This window comes from Serinus canaria, chromosome 11 (assembly GCF_022539315.1).
Source record: "Serinus canaria isolate serCan28SL12 chromosome 11, serCan2020, whole genome shotgun sequence".
NCBI classification, from domain to species: Eukaryota; Metazoa; Chordata; class Aves; order Passeriformes; family Fringillidae; genus Serinus; species Serinus canaria.
This window is the reverse complement of record NC_066325.1, coordinates 17,563,997-17,585,096: the sequence shown is the minus strand read 5'-3', so window position 1 is coordinate 17,585,096 and position 21,100 is coordinate 17,563,997. Positions and strand designations below refer to the sequence as shown.

The window sequence follows — 21,100 nt, the reverse complement described above, 5'->3', positions numbered from 1 at the left end:
GCCATTGGCGGCGGCGGCGGCGGGGGCGGGACGGCCGCGCTGCGCGGGGCCAGGCTCGGCTCGGCTCGGCTCGCTCAGCGCGGTGCGGCAGCAGCGGCGGCCGCGGCCACCCCAGCTCCGCGCCGCTCCGCGCTGCCCCCCTCCCCTTCGCCCCCATGGCCACCAAAATCGACAAGGAAGCGTGCAGGGAGGCGTACAACCTCGTCAGGGACGATGCCACAGAGGTGAACTGGTAGGTGGCCCCCCGGCATCCCTCCGGACGGGCAGCGGGTCGCTGGGGTTCGCCGTCCTTTCTCCCCGCTCCCCAAAGGGTGGCTTCTACAGACCTTGACCCCTGCTCCTCTTCCCCTCTTCCTAAAGGATGAGGTTTTCACAGCCTATTCTTCCCCATCTCCTCCTTTCTCTTCCTAAAGACTGTGACTATTCGATGGATTCTTCGCCTTCCCTTCCCCCATTCCAAAGGGTGACTTTTAAACGTGTTATTCCCCTTTTCCTTTTCCCCATTCGGAAAGGTGACTTTTAACTGTATTGTTCCGCTTGTCTTTTCCCTCCCCGAAGGGTGACGTTTAAGTACAATGGCTCCACGATCGTCCCTGGAGACCAAGGGGTAGACTATGAAACCTTCAAAAGGAAGTGCACAGGTAAGCTCCGTCTCCGTTGCCTCGGCCCCTTTCCGCCCTTGCTGCTGCCCGCGGCCAGGGGACAGGACGGGAGGAAACTTGGGGGGACTGGGATCAGTGCTGCTGCTTCTCCCCCTGCAGCCCTGTCCTGCGGGATCGCCTTTCAGCCCCACAGAGCGCAACTCCCCCGAGTCCATAGTCCAGCGGGTCCTTTGTCTCACCCTTAGACTTCACGTCCTTCGGGCTCTTCCTCCCCTCTTTGCACAATCTTTCACTGCTCCTCGGTTATAAACCAGATAAAACGCCTGATAAGCAACGGCCGCCTTGTTTGGCAATGCAATTTCAGGGCAAAACCGACTCGGTTGTGGCTCCAAAGACGCGGGCGTGCAGATCCTTGGGAATGAAATACTTATAAAATCCTTCTGAAAATCATAGCACTAAAGTGACTGCAGTTGGAAGGCGTGCTAGGATTGTTTAGGGACACGAAACCTGAGCGGAGGGTGGTCATTGCAAAGCTGGGCTCGAACAGTACAGCCCTGCAAACAATCGAACAATCGCAGATGTGGCGTTGCACAACCGCAACTGTTGCGGCTCCAGGTTTAAACGTGGCAGTAGATTGTGGAGCTGCCGGCTGTGGAACGTTCAGGGCAGGAACAAAGCCTTGGGAAAATGAAGATAAATTCAGGAGTGTTTAACTGCGCCTGATCGTGACTTTTGATGAGTTTCACAAAAGAGGGTTTTGATTTTTATATTGGTTTTTATCAGTTTTTCTCCTGTCTTGGCTGCTAGTTAACAATGTCACCAAGTGGGGTGAGATATGGAGTATTTTTTACTAATTCTGGATTATAACAAAGATTTACTCAGCCAGTTACTGTACAATCGAGTGCTGTGATTCTGTATTTTCAGAATTCTGTGTCTGAACTGTGGAGGAATTGTGCTGAGCAGACCCTGCCCTCCCAAGGTGGGGCAGTTCATGGAGACACTCTGGGGCTGGGAGTCCCAGGGCTTGGCTGGGCTTTATTGAGGGGAAGGGGAGAACCCCCAGGAAAGTAACTGAGGGTGGGACAGCTCTGATCTGACAGGAGAAAAGAGTATTTTAGTCCTTGGAAAGGAGCCCTGAAATGAAGATGGTTTAGGCTGCTCTGCTACAATGTTGGCAGTGGGGTCTCACTGAGATTAATGCAGCCACTTGTTTCCAGCTGTTCCTGAGAACCTGCAGGGAGAATTCTCAGAACTAGGAAAGGTCCTGTTGTGGTTGGTGTCAGAAGAGCTGATCCTGCACTGCAGGAACTCCTTCCCACTCAACTCTTTTTAGAGAGTAACAGAAGGGAAAAGCAATTACCTGGAACCCAGGGAATCCCAGGGCTCAGCACTGTGGAAGTTCATGGCAGTGGTTAATTGTTCCCTTGGGAGGTCAATGACTTCAGGATCTGAGTTCTCTCTCCTCTCCTGGCCAACTTAACTGAGCATCTCTGGTGTCTCCAGACACCTGGGGCTTACAGGGAGCCTTCCCCATTTGTTTTCTCTCCTTGCCTTTATACAGTCCCTGTCTTTCTTTTTGTTTGAGCTTATTTTTAATGCTTTTTCTGGAAGTTCCCTTCAGAACTTCCATTCTATGGCAAAGGGAATCCTTTTCTGGAGGGGCTGAGCAGGCAGAGGGGCTTTGGCAGAGCACAGGCAGGAGTTGGGTTGGGTAGGATGAGGATGACAAACAGTGGAGGTACACACTGCACTCTGGAGTGTGGCCACATCTGTGTTCTTAACAGGGTTTATAAACAGGGTGCTCAAAGCAAGCTGGCCTCAGGTTACAAAAAAAAAAAAAAATCCATATTTTAGAAATAAGCTCAGTAAGGAAAGAGTTAAATATAGGGCACTTGTGGGATATTGTTAGCCTTGAATGGGGAGCTAAATTCCTTGGAGCTGCTCCATTGCTCCCTGTTCCTTCTCTCCCTTTCCTTTGTGCACCTGCTGAGGGCTGTTCCCTGGCAGACCAGGGCCAAGAAGCTGTCATCAAACACACCTCTGGAGCACAGCTGCTGGAGGATTTAAAAAAAGGCAAATTCAGGTGCCTGGTCCTTGGCTGGGAGCTGAAAAGGATCTTCCTCCACCCACAAATTTCGGTGCTGTAGTTGGGAAAGGAAGAGATGGAAGTTTTGGAGCCTCCATCTGCACAGCAAACCTTCACCTGGCCCGCTAGACACAGTCAGGGATCAAACATTGTGCCAGCAGTGAAGTTGGAGCTTTCCTTCCCATCTGGAAGAAAGTGGAAGTAGAGTTGGTTGGAATATTTCTACTGAAACAAAGTCAGTAAAAAAGAGTAGCAAGACATGGAAAAGCTGTTGAATGTTATTTCTTCTTGTTGCTCCATCTCTTTCATCTTGGTCTCTTCTATCTCCTTTTATGTTTCATTGGAGGGGAGAAGAGCTGCTATCAATACAAACAGCTTCAAAAAATACAATTAAAATTTTAAAAACCTTGATATCAGAACAAACTTCCTTTGTTTTGAATTCCTGTTGTGTGAGAAACACTGCTCTGAAAGCCACAAAGTGCTGCAGCTGCCTCTGGTAGAAGCTGAGCATCACTTGGTGGTCGGAGGTGAGAGCAGGAGCCGGGATTGCAAATCTCAGCGTGCAAAGAGTCCCCGTCAGAGCTCGCTCTGCTCCACTTTCTGCAGCAGCTATTTCAGCTGTTCTGAGCTGCAAACACCCGTGTCCCGCTCTCTTTAAGAGCCATTCTTATGAAAAGCACCTTGGTACTCACTGCTCCCCTGCTGGCGCTGGGCGGGGTCACTGAGTGCTGGCTCCTGTGGCTCAGGGACCAGCAGGGGCTTTCGTGCCAGTCTGGAATCTCTTTGCCTGTGGTGGATGTCCTGCCTTGTGCAGTGACAGAGGTCGGGGGCTGTTGGTAACAGCTCTTATTTCTGCTTTTTTCCCCCCTATCCATAACCCCTTCCATGTCCATCACTGCCTCTGCAAACCTCCTTGGGGAACCAGAGTGCCTGGGGACAAAGGGAAAGGACAGAAACTGAAATTGCTTCTTTTAGAGGAAGTAGCAGTTGAGGGAGGCTGTGTCAGAACCAGCTCTGCACACCTCCAGCCCTGCTCTGGGGCTGCTGGGGGAGCACACGTGCCCCAGGTGCTGAGCTGGGGCAGGGAGACCCATGCCCTGAGCCAGGAGCTGCTGCTGGCCCTGCTGTGGGTTCTCTCCTCTCAGATACATCTCCCACATCAGACCTGCATCTTACAGATCCTGGCACAGGGGCCTTTTCTTCCTTCCATCTTCACTAAGCTTTGTGTAGGAACTGTTGAACAAACAGCACCATTAAATGATCACATTTTCCCCATCCCTGTTTGGGGACAGCAGCTGCCACTCTTAGAAGCAGGAAACATGGAAAGAAGAGCTCCTTCAGTGCCCTCTTGTCCAGGGTCCTGGGGTGATGCTGCAAACACGGCCTGACCCTGAACTTCTGCGTGTCAGTCGCTGTTGTGCTGTCCCTGTCAAGGTCTGCTTGTCTCACACAACTCAAACACTGCCTGGGAGGCAGCAGACCCTGCTTTAGAGCCAGGCATCCATCTTCCCTGGCCCCCAAAGGCAGCGTGTGTGAGGTGTGTGACACCTCTCCTCCAGCCCATCCCAAAGCCAAGGAGGTTGGTTAGGTTGGTTTAAGCCATGGAGGGTGGTTTAAGCCAAGGATGCTGGTTTAAGCCGAGGAGGCTGATTTAAGCTGAGGAGGTTGGTTTAAGGCAAGGAGATTGGTTTAAGCCAAGCATATTGGTTTAAGCCAAGCATATTGGTTTAAGCCGAGGAGGTTGATTTAAGCCAAGGATGCTGGTTTAAGCCATGGAGATTGGTTTAAGCCAAGGATGCTGGTTTAAGCCATGGAGGTTGGTTTAAACCATGGAGGTTGGTTTAAGCCATGGAGGTTGGTTTAAGCCAAGGATGTTGGTTTAAGCCATGGAGGTTGGTTTAAGCCATGGAGGTTGGTTTAGACCAAGGAGGTTGGTTTAAGCTGAGGAGGTTGGTTTAAGCCAAGGAGATTGGTTTAGGCCAGGAGGTTGGTTTAGACCAAGGAGGTTGGTTTAAGCCAAGGATGCTGGTTTAAGCCATGGAGGTTGGTTTAAGCCATGGAGGTTGGTTTAGACCAAGGAGGTTGGTTTAAGCTGAGGAGGTTGGTTTAAGGCAAGGAGATTGGTTTAGGCCCAGGAGGTTGGTTTAAGCCAGTGGCACATCCTTGAGTGATTCAGAGGTGGCTGCTGGGGGCTCTTCCTCTTGCAGTCCTGCCTAAGGGCCAATGTCCTGCCTAATGGCCAGTGTCCTGCCTGTGCTGGCCCTGGCCTGACCCACAGAGTCTGGACACAAAGCTGAGGACCTTCACAGTGTCAGGGTCACTGAACACTCCCTGTGGACACCCCCTGTGTCTGCTGGCTGAGGACTGTTTTGGTTGGGTTTAACAGCACAGATTTCCTCTGCATTAAACAAGGACTTGATTCAAGGCTTCTGATCCATTTTACCCCCCAGTTCCAGCTCTTGCCTCTGCAGATGGCCTGGCTCCAGAGGAAGCATTAATTTGGTGGTTAGTGCTACATGCCATCAGTACACTTTGAAAAAAAACCCCAAAAAACCAGCTGAGCTGGTGCATTTGAAGCCAGAGAGATAAGAGTTGAAGGTTATTGCATGGAAGGATGTGACAGCTCTCGGGATTTTTTTTTGGATGTTTTTAATTTCAAAGTCTTGTAACTGGGCTGGTGATGCTGTTGCTGAGAAGAGCAGAATGAGTTACAGCTGAAAAGACATCCTGTGGAACTTTTGTGTGTGTCTGTTGTACCTGACTGCCCTGGACATTGCCTCAGTGTCTGTATTATGAAGCAGCAGAGCATCACATTGGCTCTGTCTGTGGTTTAATTTCATTTTTTTTGTGTGTGTATTCTGCCATTAAAAAAATGGAGTGGTCAGAAGGCTGGATTTCCCCCCACCTCCCCCCCATGCCATATGTGAACAGCTGTTTTCAATGCATCTCTGACAAAAGAAATAATGAGCCTTTTATTTGGAAAGCCTCAGTGCAGATAAATAATTGCAATGACAGCATGAAATGGGATAGTTATTCATGTGTCTGAAAAGATCAGCCCAAAACCACACTGGGCATTCAGCAGCAGGAAGAACAGAAAATCTTTAGAAGAACAGAAAATAAATACCCTATAAAATCATTTGGGGTTGACATAAAATATTAGAAAATAGAAATAGAATTGTCTCCTAATAAAAATACAAGTTTTGGGGGGTTTAGATCACTTGTCCCAGAAAGCCTGGGCTGCACATTAAAAAGGCAGGAGCTGTGAGTTGAGAGATCTCCAAGGTTACATTGGCACCTGAGGTTGTAGGAAAGATTTGTAAAAACACACGAGGACATATAATGAGATAGGTGCTTATCTGCATTTGGCTGCCTCTTAAGTTGCTAAAATGGGCCTTGTAAATCAATCTCCTACTGCTTTTGTTTTTCCTCTTCAGTCTTCATCTCTCCTGCTTTCCCTTACTGGCTATTTCAAGGGAGACCTGGGGCCATGGGTGGCTTATGGGTTTGTCACCCTGCCCCTGTGCCCTCCCTGCCTGTGTGGACGTGCTCGTGGCAGGGTCACAGCCATCTCCTGGCTGCCAGCTGGAGCCCAGGCTTAGCCTGGCCCTGCTGTGGACAGGGTGTGGCTTTAGGGAATACTCTCACTGATTTTTGTGGGAGTAACTCATCAGGTCAAGGCCTGCAGTGATGGTAACTCTTTGGATTTTTGGTAACTTGGTAACTCTTTGGTTTTGTGATGGTAACTGATGGTAACTCTGGTTTTGTGATGGTAACTGATTGTACTTGTTGGTTTTGGGGTGTTAAATTAAATGTGGTGGCTGTGAGTCTGCCTTTGCCATCCCATGGGGCGCAGGAGCAGGGAAAGAAGAGCTCTGTACCTTTTGCCTGCCCTTTGTTTTGGGGCCTGCCTGGCCCTTCTGGCCAACCATTCCTTCCTTCAGGGAAGAGCTGGGTCCCATTTTGCTCCCTTGGTATCCATCCAGGTCAGGAGAGGAACCACGACTGTCACTGGGGTAGCAGCACCATTGTCCCTGCACTTGTGTCCCCGCACTCACACGGGCCACCCCGAGTCACCTGGGGAAGGTTTGGTGCCCCAGCAAAGCCCTGTGGTGGGGTCAGACAAGTCTGAGGTGACTGAATGAACACGTTGGGGTGGAGCAAGGCAGCCCTCCATGAGAGCTGTGGGCTTAGTGCAGGGTTTAAGAGGAAATACAGTGTAGGAAGAGGGAAGGAACGTTTCTGTCTGCACTTGTAGCCACGTGACCACAGGGCTGACTGAAGAGGTGGAAAATTGACAAATTAATCTAAAATTAATCCAATTGAAGCAAACAAATGCAATCTTCATGGAAGCTGTCACGTGCTGTGGTAATTCATGTTGGACAGAAGACAAAAGCAGGTCAGTTCATCACCTGCCTCGCTGCCTGTGACCTTGATTCAGCAGGCAGGCGGAGCTGGGAGCAGGGTTTTTATCGTGGCACATCTCTGGCCTGGCCACTCAGAGCCCTCAGAACCCTGATGGTTTGGCAGTGGATTTCTTTCCTGCAGCTATTATCTTTTACTGATGACTCACTGCATTTTAATTTAATGGGGAATTTTTCGGTAGAGCTGAACCAAAGCACTTGAGTGGATGTAGAAAAAGGCAAGAATACCATGAAGGAAAGCTCTGTAGTTTGGCATCAAGCTTTGTTGACAGCCAAGGGCAGCTTAATCAGAATATTTGGAAAATCCTGCCTTAGTGATAAATAAAGAGTTTGGAGAGAAATACCAATACCAAGTGATGCTCGTTAAGGCATTCATTGTGCTGTTCATTGTTTGGCCAGACATTGTGAATGGAGTCGTGGTATTAATTGAATAAACATTGTTAATTTCTGCTGTTTGGATCCTGTGTGATCTCAAATAAAGCTGCTATTTCCCTTCTCCCCAGACCAGTTATTCACTTCTCTGTGCCCTGAAATTCATGTCTCAGGGGCTGGGAAGGGGGTGGCACAGCTCTAGGCAGGATTTCCTCCTTCAGGGGAAATTTGTGCTGTCTCTCTCTGATTTGTTCTGCTCCCCTCACTCCCAGCAAATTCCTAAAACCACCTTGAGTGCTTTTGTGTGAGCAGGGGCTGGTGGATGTTAATGCCTTGAGATTTCTCTGGGAATTGGCACTGATGGCATTGATGACTTGCAGCGTGGGGAGCTGATGTGGCAGGGTAGAACTGATGAACTGTGAAAGAGGAAATCTGGGAGTAGGGAAGAACTCGCGTTTTGATCCCCTTATCACTCCGAACACGCTGCAGACTAATTGTGAAACTCAGCCACTTCTGCTCAGGGGGTTTGACATGCACTCGGAGAGGCTTATAGCCAGGCTGAGCTAGCGCTAAAAACCTCTCCATCCGTCCCTGATGTCCTTTTAGGAACTGAGACATGTTAATTGCTCAGGGCTCCAATTCACATTCCCACTCGGCTTTGTGTGCAGGGATTCACAGCCGGCACAGCAGCTAAGGCATCACGTTCGTGCTAAATATCCCGAGGCAGCTGAAGAGCCTGCTCTGCCTCCCGTGGGGTACAAACCCCGTGGGAGACAGGAGGAGACTGGACCCAGCTGGGTGTGACCCCTTCAAGCCCCCACAAGTGAAGCAGCCCCAGGAAAATCTGCCCAAGAGGTGACTCAGAGCCCCAGTCCAACCTCAGGGGATCATTAAACTTACAGGACATGGTGAAGGAAGGGTTGCTCATGCTCAGGTGATCTCATGGATAAAAGCTGGAACTGCTGGATTTGGCTCACTTCAGTGTCATGGAGCTGCTTTCAGCCAGGATGGGCAGGCACTGAAAGTTCTGCTGAGAAGCAAATCCTGCTGCTGCCAGTGAGCTGTGGGTTAATGTCAAAGGGAAGTCATTTTGACAGACAAATTCATAGAATCCCAGAATGGTTTGTGCTGGAAGGGGCCTTAAAGATCATTTCATTCCAGCCCCATCATAAGCAGGGACACCTTCCACTATCCCAGATTGCTCCAAGCCCCCTCCAACCTGGCCTTGGACACTTCCAGGCATGGGACATCCCTGGAGCTTCCTCCCTGTGCTGCTGTGAAAAAGCACTGGTTTTTCCCATTCATGACCTTTTTTCCACTACCTTTTATTACAAAGGGGCACATTGCAGTGTTCAGGTTCTGTGACAGCCTCTGCTAGAAGGGACAGGGATGGAAACCCACAGGCTCAGGGTGGGGACAGAGGGCTCAGTGGGAAGGGCAGTGACACCAGTGCAGTGCAGGAGCTCCCAGCACTCTGGGACTTCCAGGACTGTTCCCAGAGGAGGCACAGAACAGCTCTGGGCAGAGCGTGGCCTCCTTTGCTGTCAGAGCTGGGGAAGCAAGGCTGGCTCCTGGATCTGTTAATTGTAACATTAGGGGATTTACTGTCTCTCTTCACCTTGGGTATTTCCTGGCTGTCGCTTCATTTATGGCTCTAATCAATCTTGGGAAGAGGATTTGCTGTCAGAACCAGCAGCCTCCACGTGCATTTCCTGCACTCACCAGTAGCAGGGCAACTGAGAGAGAAGTTTTGTTTGCCTGCGTTGTTGATGCACGACTCTTTCTCTCTTTCCAAAGATCCATCTGGATTTTTCCTCTGAATAAGATCTTTCTTTTTGTTTCTATTTTGAAATCCTCAGAGGAGTTTGTTTTGAGCATTGTACTGGCTCACACACCTCCCTACAACCATTTTCCAGTTTGCCCAGTATTACTCAGTCAGTTACAAAAAAATAAAAAAGAACAAAGAGAATAAAACAGGGAGAGCAGAGGTGGATTTTTTTCAGACTTAAAAAAGCGTTCTCTTTTATCAAGGAGAATTTGTCTTTGTCCACACTTTGGCAAATCAAAGTGTTAAAGAAGCTCTGAGATGTGTTAGCTTGCAGAGAATATCCCAAATTTTTAGCATTGATTTCTAGCAGCTTATTTTCTGGGGATGAGGAATTTAGAGCTGCTTCTCCCCTGTCTCCAGAGCTCCTGGGGCTGTCCTGGCTGCTCACGGAGTGTGCTGGGGATGTTGGCAGTCAGTCCTACACCTGGAGCCTACATTTTCACCTGGCAATTAGTCAACCCAGCAAATCCCTCTGAGGCACATTGAACTGGTCACAACAAGTGTGCCAGGATTACCAGGAGTCTGCTCAAACAGCAGGTTTGTTCTTCTGGTTTGAGCCACCTCCTTAAAAGGCCTCGAGTGACCTCTGAGAGATGAAGAAGCCATGACTAGAAATATCCCACAATTGCACAATGTCCATCTGCTCTGCTTTCTGCCCTCCTGATGGAAGGCTCCAGCATCCCTTGGAGCCTGGGGATGCAGGGAGATGGTGCTTGCTCCGGATCAGGAAGCTTCCAACTGCTCCATGAGTCACAGGAGATGGAGGAAGGAGCTCTTTGAGATAAGAGTCTGCAAGGCTGTCACACATATGGCCAGACTAAATTAGTCTGGTGTGATGTAGCACAAGCCAGCTGTGAAACAAGGAGCAGCACTGCTCTAAAGTCCAGGACTTTTCCCTCCAGGGTTTTGGAAGGAGGAGAAAAACACACCTGGGCAAGTCATTGCAGATTTTTCTTTTCCTCCTTCTTCTCCCTTCCTTCTTGTAAATTCATACTACAAATGAGCCAGAATGGAAGGAAGAAGGGAGAAAGATCAGACTTGCACAATGGCAGTTTCTGGTACTGCTATAAAATGTGACCCTAATCCTGCTTTTCTATAAGAGAGAGACGTGAGGCTATTGCTGACTTCCCTTCTTCACCAGACCTGCAGATGAATCATTTGGCTGAATGTGTAACTGGGGTTAGCCCTGCTCTTGACCTGCCTGCTGACTGTATTTTAGCCATTTCCACTGTGCTGTGGGGTGTCCAGCACAGCCAGTTTCCTCCCAGTAACTCAGAGAACCCAGAAGGGGCAGAGCCCACACGGGCAAAGCACACCCTGCAAGCACAGGGCATATGAGCAGAGCCCTGTACAGCCCCTGATTCCCAAATGCTGGCACAAACACAGGATCAGGGCCTTGCCTTGGTGTTTGAGAGCAGTAGCTCACCCTGGAGAGGGGAGGGCAGGGCTGTTGCTGGTTTTAATCCCTTGGTCCTTTTTTCCTCCGCAGACGATGTGCGATTGTTCGGCTTTGTCCGATTCACCACCGGTGATGCCATGAGCAAGAGAGTCAAGTTTGCCCTCATCACCTGGATTGGAGAGGATGTCAGTGGCCTGCAGAGAGCCAAAACTGGGACTGACAAGACTCTGGTCAAGGAAGTAGTACAGGTAACCTCTCCCTTTTGCTCCTAACCACCAGCTCCCATGGCTGTTCTCTGTACCAACACCAGCAGGAGGGAGAGAGAGGGAAGGGTTGGCTCATCCTCCAATTTAGGAGTTAATCCTTTAAAAAGAAGACAGTTTCCTATTGCCTGTCTTCCTCCTAGGAAGGCTTATCATCTGCCCTTTGAGCACTCAGGCATAAAGATGCACCTTTTGAGCTTAAGGCTGCCTTAGCTATTTCATGAGGAGGGAATTTCTGCTCTTCCCTCCTTGTGACCACTGAGATGTCCCCTGTGTCCTTCCTTGACTGGAAATAATTCACTATGGAATGATCATGAGCAGAATTAAGTTAAGCAGGTAAAATTAAACAGGAAAACCCACACCCTTGTTTAAACTTCTCCAGAGGCATTTTGCCTTTGCACAGTGGATTTGTGGAGCTAATCACCCAAAGTCTGAAGTCCCTATGGCACCAATTAACTAACAGCTCTTAATGGCTAACTAGATGTGAACAGGCTTTGTTTGGCCTTGGGCGTAGCAGGGGAAAGAGAAATGTGCTCAGTCCAAGTGAGAACAAACAACAGCCAGGAGAGAAGTGACTCGTGGGAGGCACAGCTGAGACCTGGCTGTGATGGGGAGGATGCTGATGTTTGGAATGTTTCTTCTGGAGGAGTATTTGAAGCAAGATTAGCTCTTCCAATGAAACATAGAACCAGCTCACCAGAGCATGAGAAATGGTTTTGTTTATGCTCTTGGGTAACGGGCTGATGATTAAATTAATCTCCCTCAAGAACTGAGCTCTTGCCAGTGTAAAGAAACCTCCCAACAGGACACTGTGAAGGGTGAGAATGAAGCCCCCTCAACTCTTTGGTAGTTTATATGATATAGAAGATTATGTTTAGATAAGAAGAATGAAGATAACACATTCCTGTCCTTCCAGAGGATAAACTCTGGTGCTAAATGTTTCAGAATGACGACTCAGAGGGGCCTGTTCTCCAAAGAAACTTCCAGAATGACACCTGAGAGATAGAAAAGCAAGTTTCTGGTCATGGGAAGCAGCTGAAGCTGTGTAATTGTAGCTGAAGATGAAATTATAGAGTACTAATGAATGACTCTTACATGAGTCACTAAGCCCAAGATTTTCTTAAAAATCTGTTTAGACAATGTATTCCTGTTGAGTTCAATAGCATTCCTGAGCACTGTGCTCAGATCTGTCCCTAGGTCTGTTCCATATAATTTGCAATTTCATTTGTTTCATCTTTGATTAGTAGTCTGTACAAGTTAATAATCTGGTGGAGCATTAACCACTCTTGGCTGTTAGTTAAAAGCTTTCATATTCCAATTAGCCTGTAATAAAATACAAAAACAATACAACTGGTGCTTGATACACTTTTACTGAGCAACCTTGTCTATAAACCCCTGCAAAAACATTTCTGAATGTCACAGCAATGGTGGACTCCTGTCCAGAAGAAATTATCTTGACAAGTATTTTGAATAGTTCTTGATATGCAACTGAATCCCTCTGAGTGCAGTGAGATAAAGCAGAACTATTTTCTTCTTTTTATGCCTGTGACCTTGCAGGTAATCTGTCAGAATAAACAAGGACAAGAAAGTCCAGCTGAAATGTAATGGAGGGAGTTTATCCCAGAGCTATTTCACTCTTAGCAGTTCCCTTGACCTCCAGGTACATTCTCAGTGTTCCGTTTTTTACAGAGATTATTTGAGATGTGAGTTATACATAGAAAAATACACTTTTTTTTTCCTGTAATGATAAACTACAAATCTGAGCCAGTGTTGGTTCATCATTTGGAATAAGCAGTACCCTAAGGTGTTTTTTGGTCTGCAAACCCTGAACAGGTGCAGGTGGGCCCACAGGTGCAGCCACCCTGTGGAAGGGTGGCACAAGGAGGCTTTTTGTACAGCTTTGATCTGCACAAGGGGCAGCTTGGGATTCCAGAAGAGCAGCTCTTCACTCTGAGAAGCCCTCAGCAAAACCTGAAGGGCTCTCACAATCTTGTGCTATTTGCCAAAGCACCTGTGGGTCTTTATTTAGGACCCAAGTGTGAGGAGAATCCTGCTTTAATATCCTGTGCTGTGCTGTGTTGATGAGCTGGGGCTGAGCTCTGCTCAGGGCTCAGCAAACACCAGTAAATGTTGCTGTTCTTGTGAGACCAAGGGAAAGCCAGTCAGCTCAGGCACCTCCTGCCAGCCTGGGATAAAGATGATCCCACCAGGAATGGTGAATGGGCTCCCAGAAGCACCTCCATAAGGAAAAGACAAGGACAGAACTGGTGAGGAGTGGATTATGGGCTCTGAACAAAGGGATGAACCATGACAGAGCAGAGGGAGGAGCTGGCTGCCCTGGCTTTTGTGTTCCTCCCTTGGAAGGAGGAGCAGGTGCTGGGAAATCCGTGGCGAGGTGGCTCTGGAGTGCTGACAGTGAGTGCAGGAGGTTGCCAGAAAACCTCTCAGGAAGAAAGGACAATTGATTTTTAGCTGTAATAATTGTAAAATGACAAGGATGGATCTCATCTGCTACAAATAGCTGTAGTTCTTCTGATCTATGCTAGATGAGAGCCAGGTCTTCTGGCCCTACTTGGACCTATGCTCATTACCTCTTTAATGTTGTTGGAAAATGGGTTTTGAGTTTATTGTATTTCTTTTGGATTGTAGAAAAATCCATTTAAGGAACTATCAGGAGCTTTTTTTTTCCCCCACAGCCATTTATTTTTCCATCCTTTCCGCCTTAACTCAGCTGGAAATCTTGGCTCCAGCCTGCAGCCTGGTCCAAGCAGTTCAGCTGGGAGCAGATTAGAAGTAAGGCCAGGATGAGGAACAAGTATTTATCTGTATAAATGGGTCTAGCTAAGTCCTGCTGTGTGAGACTGCTGTGAAATGGAGCAGGGGGATGCACAATCCCACCTCCTCCCCACTGGGCTCCTCTCCATGCCAAGGCCAGGTCTAATGGGGCAAGAATGGCACAGAATTTCCCATTGCAGGCAGCTGCTTAAGATGTTGAGGAGATAATTTCTGAGGTAGAGTCTAAACCTACCCCTAGAACAATAAAACAACTGGGAACTTCATGGAGCAGTGACTTCTGCATCTGTTTGGCAGCAGCCATGTGTCACCTTGAGTCCAGGGTGACCTGGCAGATGTGTTCAGAGAGCCACCCCACAGCACTGGTGTCCCCTGCAAGCTGCACTTTGGTCACCAGACCCCACAGCAAGGATGAGCCCAGGCACAAGGGTTGTGGCACTGGGAGTGGCACCTGGTGCTGCAGTGGGGTGGTTTTGATGTAAATAGCAAAGAAATGGAGCCAGGACTTGGTTTCCCTCTGAGTGCTCCTTCCTCTCTCTGAACTCGTGTCCTTTCATGACTGCATTTCCTACCAGGAGATTTTAACTCTTCCTTAGGCAGCACTGGGGTCTTTTTCCTGCCAGGGCTGAATTCATGTCCTGCAGGACTCTCCCAGCAAAGGAACTGCCCAATCTTTGCCAGTTTGTCAGATTTTCCATGGATTTTGTCTCTTTTCTGTTTTCATCAGCACTCCTTCCCCCACAAAGTCATGTGCTCTGTTATTTCCCTAATTCATATTCAGGGTAAAACAGCTCTGTTTCTGTGAGCAAATATTCAAGGCATTTTATTCATCATTATTTTTGGTGAGGAATTCATCTGGCTTTCATGATGTCAACAGCTCTACTGGGTTCCTGCTTTGCAGCTCACATCCAGATCTTTTTTTTTTTGCTCACCTTTCCCTTTTCCTCAGGATTTCTCACTGCACTGAGGAGGTGTCCCATGAGGGGGCACCCACTGATGGGGGCCCTGTCCCTGATTTTGGGATCACACAGAATTCCCTGTATGTGCTTTGGTTTTCTCATATCAGCACAGAGTCCTGAGCAGAAGATGAAATAGCTGAATTACAGCAGGAGGTTTAATAGCTTTGTTAGAGGCAGGAAATCAAACTCACAGGGACAGCTATGTCACAGTGGCTTTGAGAGTTACTCATGAGCTGGGAACCAGTTTGCCTGCTGGGAAGGCAAACTCAGTTTTCCTTTTTGGCTGTTTTTCCTGTTCTGGTTTACTGCAATGACCACACCAAATGGGTATGGATTTACAAGAACTCCTAGTCTAGAGAAGAGGGTCAGAATCAGCAGCTTCTCACCTCCCTGAGTCTGACACACAGACTTGTGACTCTTCCAGTGGGATGAAGCACAGCAGGGAGAATTTGCAGAGCAGCTGAAATGCAGCTCCCATTGCTGAGACAAGTGTTTGCCAGAGGTTTGGACTGGCTTCTCTCAGAGTCTGGAACTGGTCCATGTAAAATTGGCAGGGAGTGGATTTGAAGAGAGGGTTTTTGCTGAGCTTGGAGTCTGACAGCTGAGTGCAGGAGCAGGTTTGCTGTAGGGCTGGGACTCAGACCATGCTGGAAAAGAAACCTGGGAGATGTCACCTCCTCTGCTCTGCATCTGCACTGAGGATGAGGTGACCAGTGCATGACAGTGGTGACATCAAGCACAGTAGAACTGAGAGTTCTGAACATCAGCAGAAGCTGCTGCAAGCCCCAGTAAAAATAAAATAAATAAAAAATGGCAAGGAGCTGCTCAGCTACCTGGCACCATCTGTAGCTGCTGAGAAGTGTCTGTAGCCTATGCAAGGATTTTACTCCTGGCTTCAGCTTCCCAGGCTGGGATTTTTAAGGGCCTCTGCAGACCTAGTTTGGTACAATATCTGCACCACATGGATTTTCCCTTGGGCAATTTAGGGAAATTTTATGGCCCATATGCTAAACATTCAAGGCTTGGAAGAGAGGAAGAAAATCTACTCCACCCTTTTTCCTCCCCCTTTAAGTTGGCTGGAAGAGAAGAGTTGAGCTTTCTGCACAAATTTCAGGTTTCCCAGGGAGGGATGCAGGCTCCTTTGCTCCAGCATGCTTCGAGCCCTTTCAGTCTGTGCCTGGAGGGTTGGCACAGGGGATGGCATCCCAAAATTGTGACTCCCAGGCACAAAGAGGAGCTGGAGCCAGAGAGGTGCATTGTAGAACCAGGAGTGATCCTCAGTATTCCTGTGTGCTGTTCACTGATTTGAGAGGCAAAGCAAAGAGGCTGTGGTCACTGTTGTGTTGGGAGAGTGCTAAAGATAAATGGCATCATTGTTTTTGTTATCTGGAGGCTGCTGCTGACTGGGGTGAAGACAAAGGCTAGAATTCACTGGCAGGGCTTGCTGTGGTTGTAGAAAGCCTGGGGTTGGGGGGAGGAGAAGGGAAAAGGAAGTGGAGGATGTAAGATGAAGACACAAGTCAGCAAATCAAGGGCCCAAGCATCAGAGTTATGCACTGTGCCTTAGGATTTGCAGCCTGAACAAAAGCTCAGCCCCAGAGAGCTCAGACAGTAAATTCAGGGTGATGAGGGAGGCTGTGGCTGGAGAAGGTCAAGCAGGATGTTAAAATCAGAAATTCCAGGCACCAAACTCACCAAAAGCATCTTCCCTCCTTGGGGCCAGGCTTGAGGAGACACTGTGGTGGGTTAGTGCTGGTGTGAGGAACCAAGGAGGACCCTGAGAGAATGGAATAAAGCAGAGTTATTAATAGCAGTGACCCAAATTGCACTCTGAGGGTACAAATCTGGCACAAGAGGTGGCCCAGTCAGCTAAGAGGATATTTAAGAGCAGCTGGGAGCAGAACCCATCTGGCCACTGCTAGGGGGACACTGTTCATTCCTTGCAGGGCGTCTTGGTGGTACTGATGTGAAATGGTGGCTGATGCCCACGGATCATCACCCAGGAGTCATCTGGAAAAGTGTCTACTTGAGAAGGCATCTAAGCAATTATCTTTATTTTGTGGCACATGTAATGAATTCTCCTCTGTTTGGGCATGAGTGCACTTGCAGTTTCAATTTCAGAATCAGCTGGATTCTGCAGAGTGGGCATTAAAGAAATCCCTCCCCACACTTATAAAATACACTTTTCATGGAATCCCTCTCAGAAATGGTTTTATGGACCTGCCTCAGTTCTCACTAAAGCAGGGCAAAGACTTGCCCTGAAATCAGGTAGTTCTGGATAATCTGCTCCCAAGGTGAGGAAAATTTGTTAAACCTGGTACCGTAGAAAAGGAATTGAAAAGGCTCAGCTCAAAACTCACATAGGAACATCAAACAGCTGAAAATCCTGGGGCTGGTCTTAGCAAGAGCTGAGCTTTACAGAGATGTCACCCTGGAGACCTGGAAGTAGGACACTCGTGAGCATGACTAAATCTGATGGTTTGGGCAGCTTGCCTCTTTATTTCTATCTTAAAAAAAAAAAAAAAAAAAAAAAAGAAAGAAAAAAGAAAAGGATTTGTTTTTCTCTAAAAGCAATGTCTTTCCCATTTTCCCTGCACTCTGCCAAGCCGTGGATGAGTGCCTGAGCTGTCCACATGGCCAGGAAAGCCGAGCACTGCAGGCAGTGGAGCAGGGCTGTTCTTGCTGAGCACTCTGTGCAGCTGCCCCTCAGGCACAGCAGAGCAGCCAAGGCTCCCGAGCTGCTCCGAGGATTTCCTGCAGTGTGAAACAGGATCAGGCACAGCCCAGAGGGGGGAGGAGGGAGCTGCTTTCCTCTCCTTTCCATTTCTCCCACCGCATAAAAGAGGTGCTGAGGCTCTTTCAAGCTGCATCCTCCTCCACCCCCTCCTTTATCCGACTCTGATCCCAAACTGAGACCCTTGGGACACTGCCAAATAAAGAGCTCTCCCATGGCTTAGAGGCTGAAACCAATTAGAAGCCCCCCTTCCCATTGGGCCAGGGCTGTGCCAGTGCCAGGGAGACCCACACAAGATGCCTGCTGCCCTCCCAAAGTGTTCCCTCCTTTTCCATCACCTTTTGGGGATCTCTCTGCCCAGGGACTGGGGCATTGCAGACTCCCTGAGATGTCACAGCAAAGCTGTTGGGATTTTAATTCATGTTTTTGGTGGAGTGCAGTGGATGCTTGTGTTTGTCATGTCTGTGGGGTGGGGGAAGGGAGACTCATGCAGCGCTCTCAGTTGTGGTTAGGAAGGGGAGGAAAATGCTAAAGCAAGCAGCAAACAGGCTGTTAGCTGAGATGGCTGTGCACACACATGGATGCCATGCCAGCCCTGCTGGGAGGCAGCAAGGACAGCCCCCAACAAGGGAAAAAAAATCCCTGAGCTGCCTCTGCTCTGACAGGAGCCCTAAAGGCACCCTGGATCCCATTCTGCTCCCAGCAAGGTTTTCTGTGTTGCCAACCTCACACCCCAGCACTGCCCAGGGCTTGCCCAGCTCCAGGAGCTGCAGAGCTCTCCAGAGGGAGGGAGCTGCCCTGCAGCACACAAGTGCATCCACCCAGGAGCTCACTTGGGACACAAAGCACAGGGCAGAGCCTGTGCACAGCCTGTCTGGGCCAGTGGCTGGCTTTGGCCATGGTGTGGAGAAGGCACTAAATTCACTGTGTTTGCTCCTGGGATCATCCCTGTGCTGCTCAGTCCTTCACAGGTGTGACACTGTAGTGCTCTCTGGTGTTGTGCTGTGCTTTTTTTAGGAGAAGAAGCCCTAAAAAGGGCACAGAGAGTATTAGTGACTTGGCCAAGATTATGCTGAGGGGCAGCAGTGGTCAGGAGGTCAATAATTTTGAGGGTTTTAGTTCACATACTGCTTAAGGAACTTGACCTAACCTGGCCTGTGCATCTCCAGGAAGAGCTGCTGCACCCCTGCACTGGGTGTGCAGCCAGTGCCTGTGGAAGTGGATACATAACATTTTTCCTGGTTAAGTGCTGGGTTTTGCCATCACCAGCCCTCTGTCTCATCCACAGCTTTCTATTTACCATCCCAGCCACAGGAGATCAGGGTATGCAGCTCAGACACCCAGGGAAGCTGGTACCCCATCTTCATTCAGCTAATTAAAAATATCCCCCTTTGTTAACAGGCTTTTTCTTTATCTCTTGCAGAACTTTGCCAAAGAATTTGTGATCAGTGACCACAAAGAGCTGGATGAGGATTACATCAAGAATGAGCTGAAGAAAGCAGGGGGGGCTAATTATGATGCACAGACTGAGTAAAGGCAGGAACCTCCTGGCACCATCACCTGCATCTCCAAGGGAGGGCAAAGGCACAACAAACTAACACACCTGAGAGATGAGGCAACTGAACTCCCCAGCTTTCTGTGGCTGCACCTAAGAACTCCCTTTTTTGCATTCAGAGGACTTTTATTTTCCATTCTCTCTCATGCAACATTCCTCTCTGGGGCTCTGTTTTTCTTTTTTCCCCTCTTTTTTTACTCATAATTCTGTCTCACACCTGTGGAATTTAGGTTTGGCTCTGCTCTGGTCCTACTCAGCCCTGTGTTTGTAGAGGCTTGCCACTGTGTCCTTCTTCATGTCTGTGTGTTTTACTTGGGCTCAACCTGGTTTCTGAAGGAAGAAAGTTTTGGGGGAGTTCTGAACATCGATTACTTTAATTTTTGAAAAATTTGTTCTGACTGATATTCTTGGGAATAACATTATTTGCTGTTCTAGGCTCAGATCAGCTTGAGATGACTTCCCTCAAATTTTGATTAAATCATCTAAGCAGAAATGTCCAACTGAGATGTTATCTAACAGCTTAAACAACCAAGCCAACAAACAAAAACATTTCTTTGACTCCTGATAAATGGGAATAAATTTGCCTTAAACATTGCTTGACAGTTGCTATGCTCTGTGCTGCAGCTCTGTCCCTCCCTCTTAAAAATAAGATCCACCACAATCCTAAAGTGGGTTTTGTTGCTTTTTGGAGGTGTCACAGCACAGTAAACTGAGGGGCTTAGAAATGTCTGGATCTTGGTCACTATTTTGTGTACGTTGGTCTCTGGGTTTGTATCTGACTTTGCTAATGCTGGGGCTCAGGAGGTGAAACTGAAATGCATAGATTTCCTTTTTCAATGATGTCTGAAAAAAACAGCAGCTGCTGAATCCTTCCCTGCCCCTGTCCCCCCTGGTTATTCTGCAGTTAAACACAACATCTTCAGTTCCTTGGGGCCTTTGGCAGTGAACACCCTCCAGCTAGGACCAAGGGATGGGGCAGGCAGCTCCATCCCAGCTGGGGGTAAAGATTCAACAGCACAGGTCCAACAGCAACAAACTGAGAACCTGGGCTCAGTTTGGTACCAAACTGTTTGTTTGGGGGGGCTTCTTTGTATGGCTTTTGTTTTTCCATCCAAGGTAACTGTCCCAGAATGACCTGCAGGGAGAGGCTGTGGGGCTTGGGAGTCAGCACTGTAAATCCATGACAGAATAAATGTTTTTCAAGAACAGTTCTCAGAGACTCTGTTTTCTTTTACCTTCCCTGCAACAAACCCATCTTTAGGATGTTTCTTAATCCTTGGTGTGAAGCTTTGAGCTCCTGCAATCTTGGGGCTGTTAGGAGATTTAAACACTGGCTTAGATGTAAAATGACCCCAGTGCCTGCAGCCCTTGTCTGCTCCTCTCTGCTCGAGAGGCAGAGGTGACCACAGTGCACCTGACACACTTTTTGTTCAGCAGCTCTGCTTCTCCATTTCCAGTGCCAAAACACCAAGTGGGAATTGAAATTAGGTCAAAGAGAATTTCACAGCCACGGAAAATAAATGCAGAGAGGTCAGGAATAGATTTGGGAACAAGAACAACACTTTCAGGCAAGTTTTGCAGCTTCCTGCACAGGGTTACCTGGGGCATTACAGTTGTTTTTTACAGGACTGACAGCAGGGACAGGCATAACTAATGGGAAGGGGCTTTGCAGAGAGCTTGTGATGCTCTGAGGCTTTGCCTTGCTGGTTCAGTGACCACGATAAACTTGAATTTGACACCCTGTGGCACAAATCTCTGCCTGGTTGTGAAGCCTGGCAGCACCATCACAAGAAATTCATCAGCACCAGCTGTGGTGGGGCCTCAAAAAAGAGCTCAGCAGAGGCAAATTAGCTTTCTCAGCCTTCAAAGGCATCTCAGCAAGACAAATGGAGCACTTGTGTTGCCTTTGGCAAGTTGGGTCCAGGGATGGAGGAAGAGGAGACATCACCCTGGCTCTGGTTGCTTTGTTATCCTTAATCCAGTCCTTAGAACATGGAAAATCCCTTATTCCCTCTTTGGATAACCTCTGTGGTGTACTGGCACATAGACTCTGATGCTGGGCACAGCAATATCAAGTTTGCAGGCATT

General features: G+C 48.4%; 1 protein-coding gene across 1 annotated transcript; it reads left to right on the top strand.

Annotated features, from left to right (window-relative positions):
- Nucleotides 1-66: 66 nt before the first annotated feature.
- Nucleotides 67-20,220, top strand: COTL1 (coactosin like F-actin binding protein 1). Its single transcript, XM_009090761.4, has 4 exons — nt 67-232; nt 559-641; nt 10,799-10,956; nt 18,881-20,220. Exons 1-4 carry the CDS (start codon nt 156-158, stop codon nt 18,989-18,991), a joined length of 429 nt encoding a protein of 142 aa, XP_009089009.1. The 5' UTR covers nt 67-155; the 3' UTR covers nt 18,992-20,220.
- The last annotated feature ends 880 nt before the right edge of the window (nt 20,221-21,100 follow it).

What these genes read in the sequence shown, in the direction of transcription:
- COTL1 (XM_009090761.4), top strand. Translation starts at nt 156, where the DNA reads ATGGCCACCAAAATCGACAAGGAAGCGTGCAGGGAGGCGTACAACCTC. An exon ending in GATGCCACAGAGGTGAACTG is followed by an intron (nt 233 to 558) that starts GTAGGTGGCCCC and finishes CCCTCCCCGAAG; the next exon opens with GGTGACGTTTAAGTACAATG. An exon ending in TGGTCAAGGAAGTAGTACAG is followed by an intron (nt 10,957 to 18,880) that starts GTAACCTCTCCC and finishes TATCTCTTGCAG; the next exon opens with AACTTTGCCAAAGAATTTGT.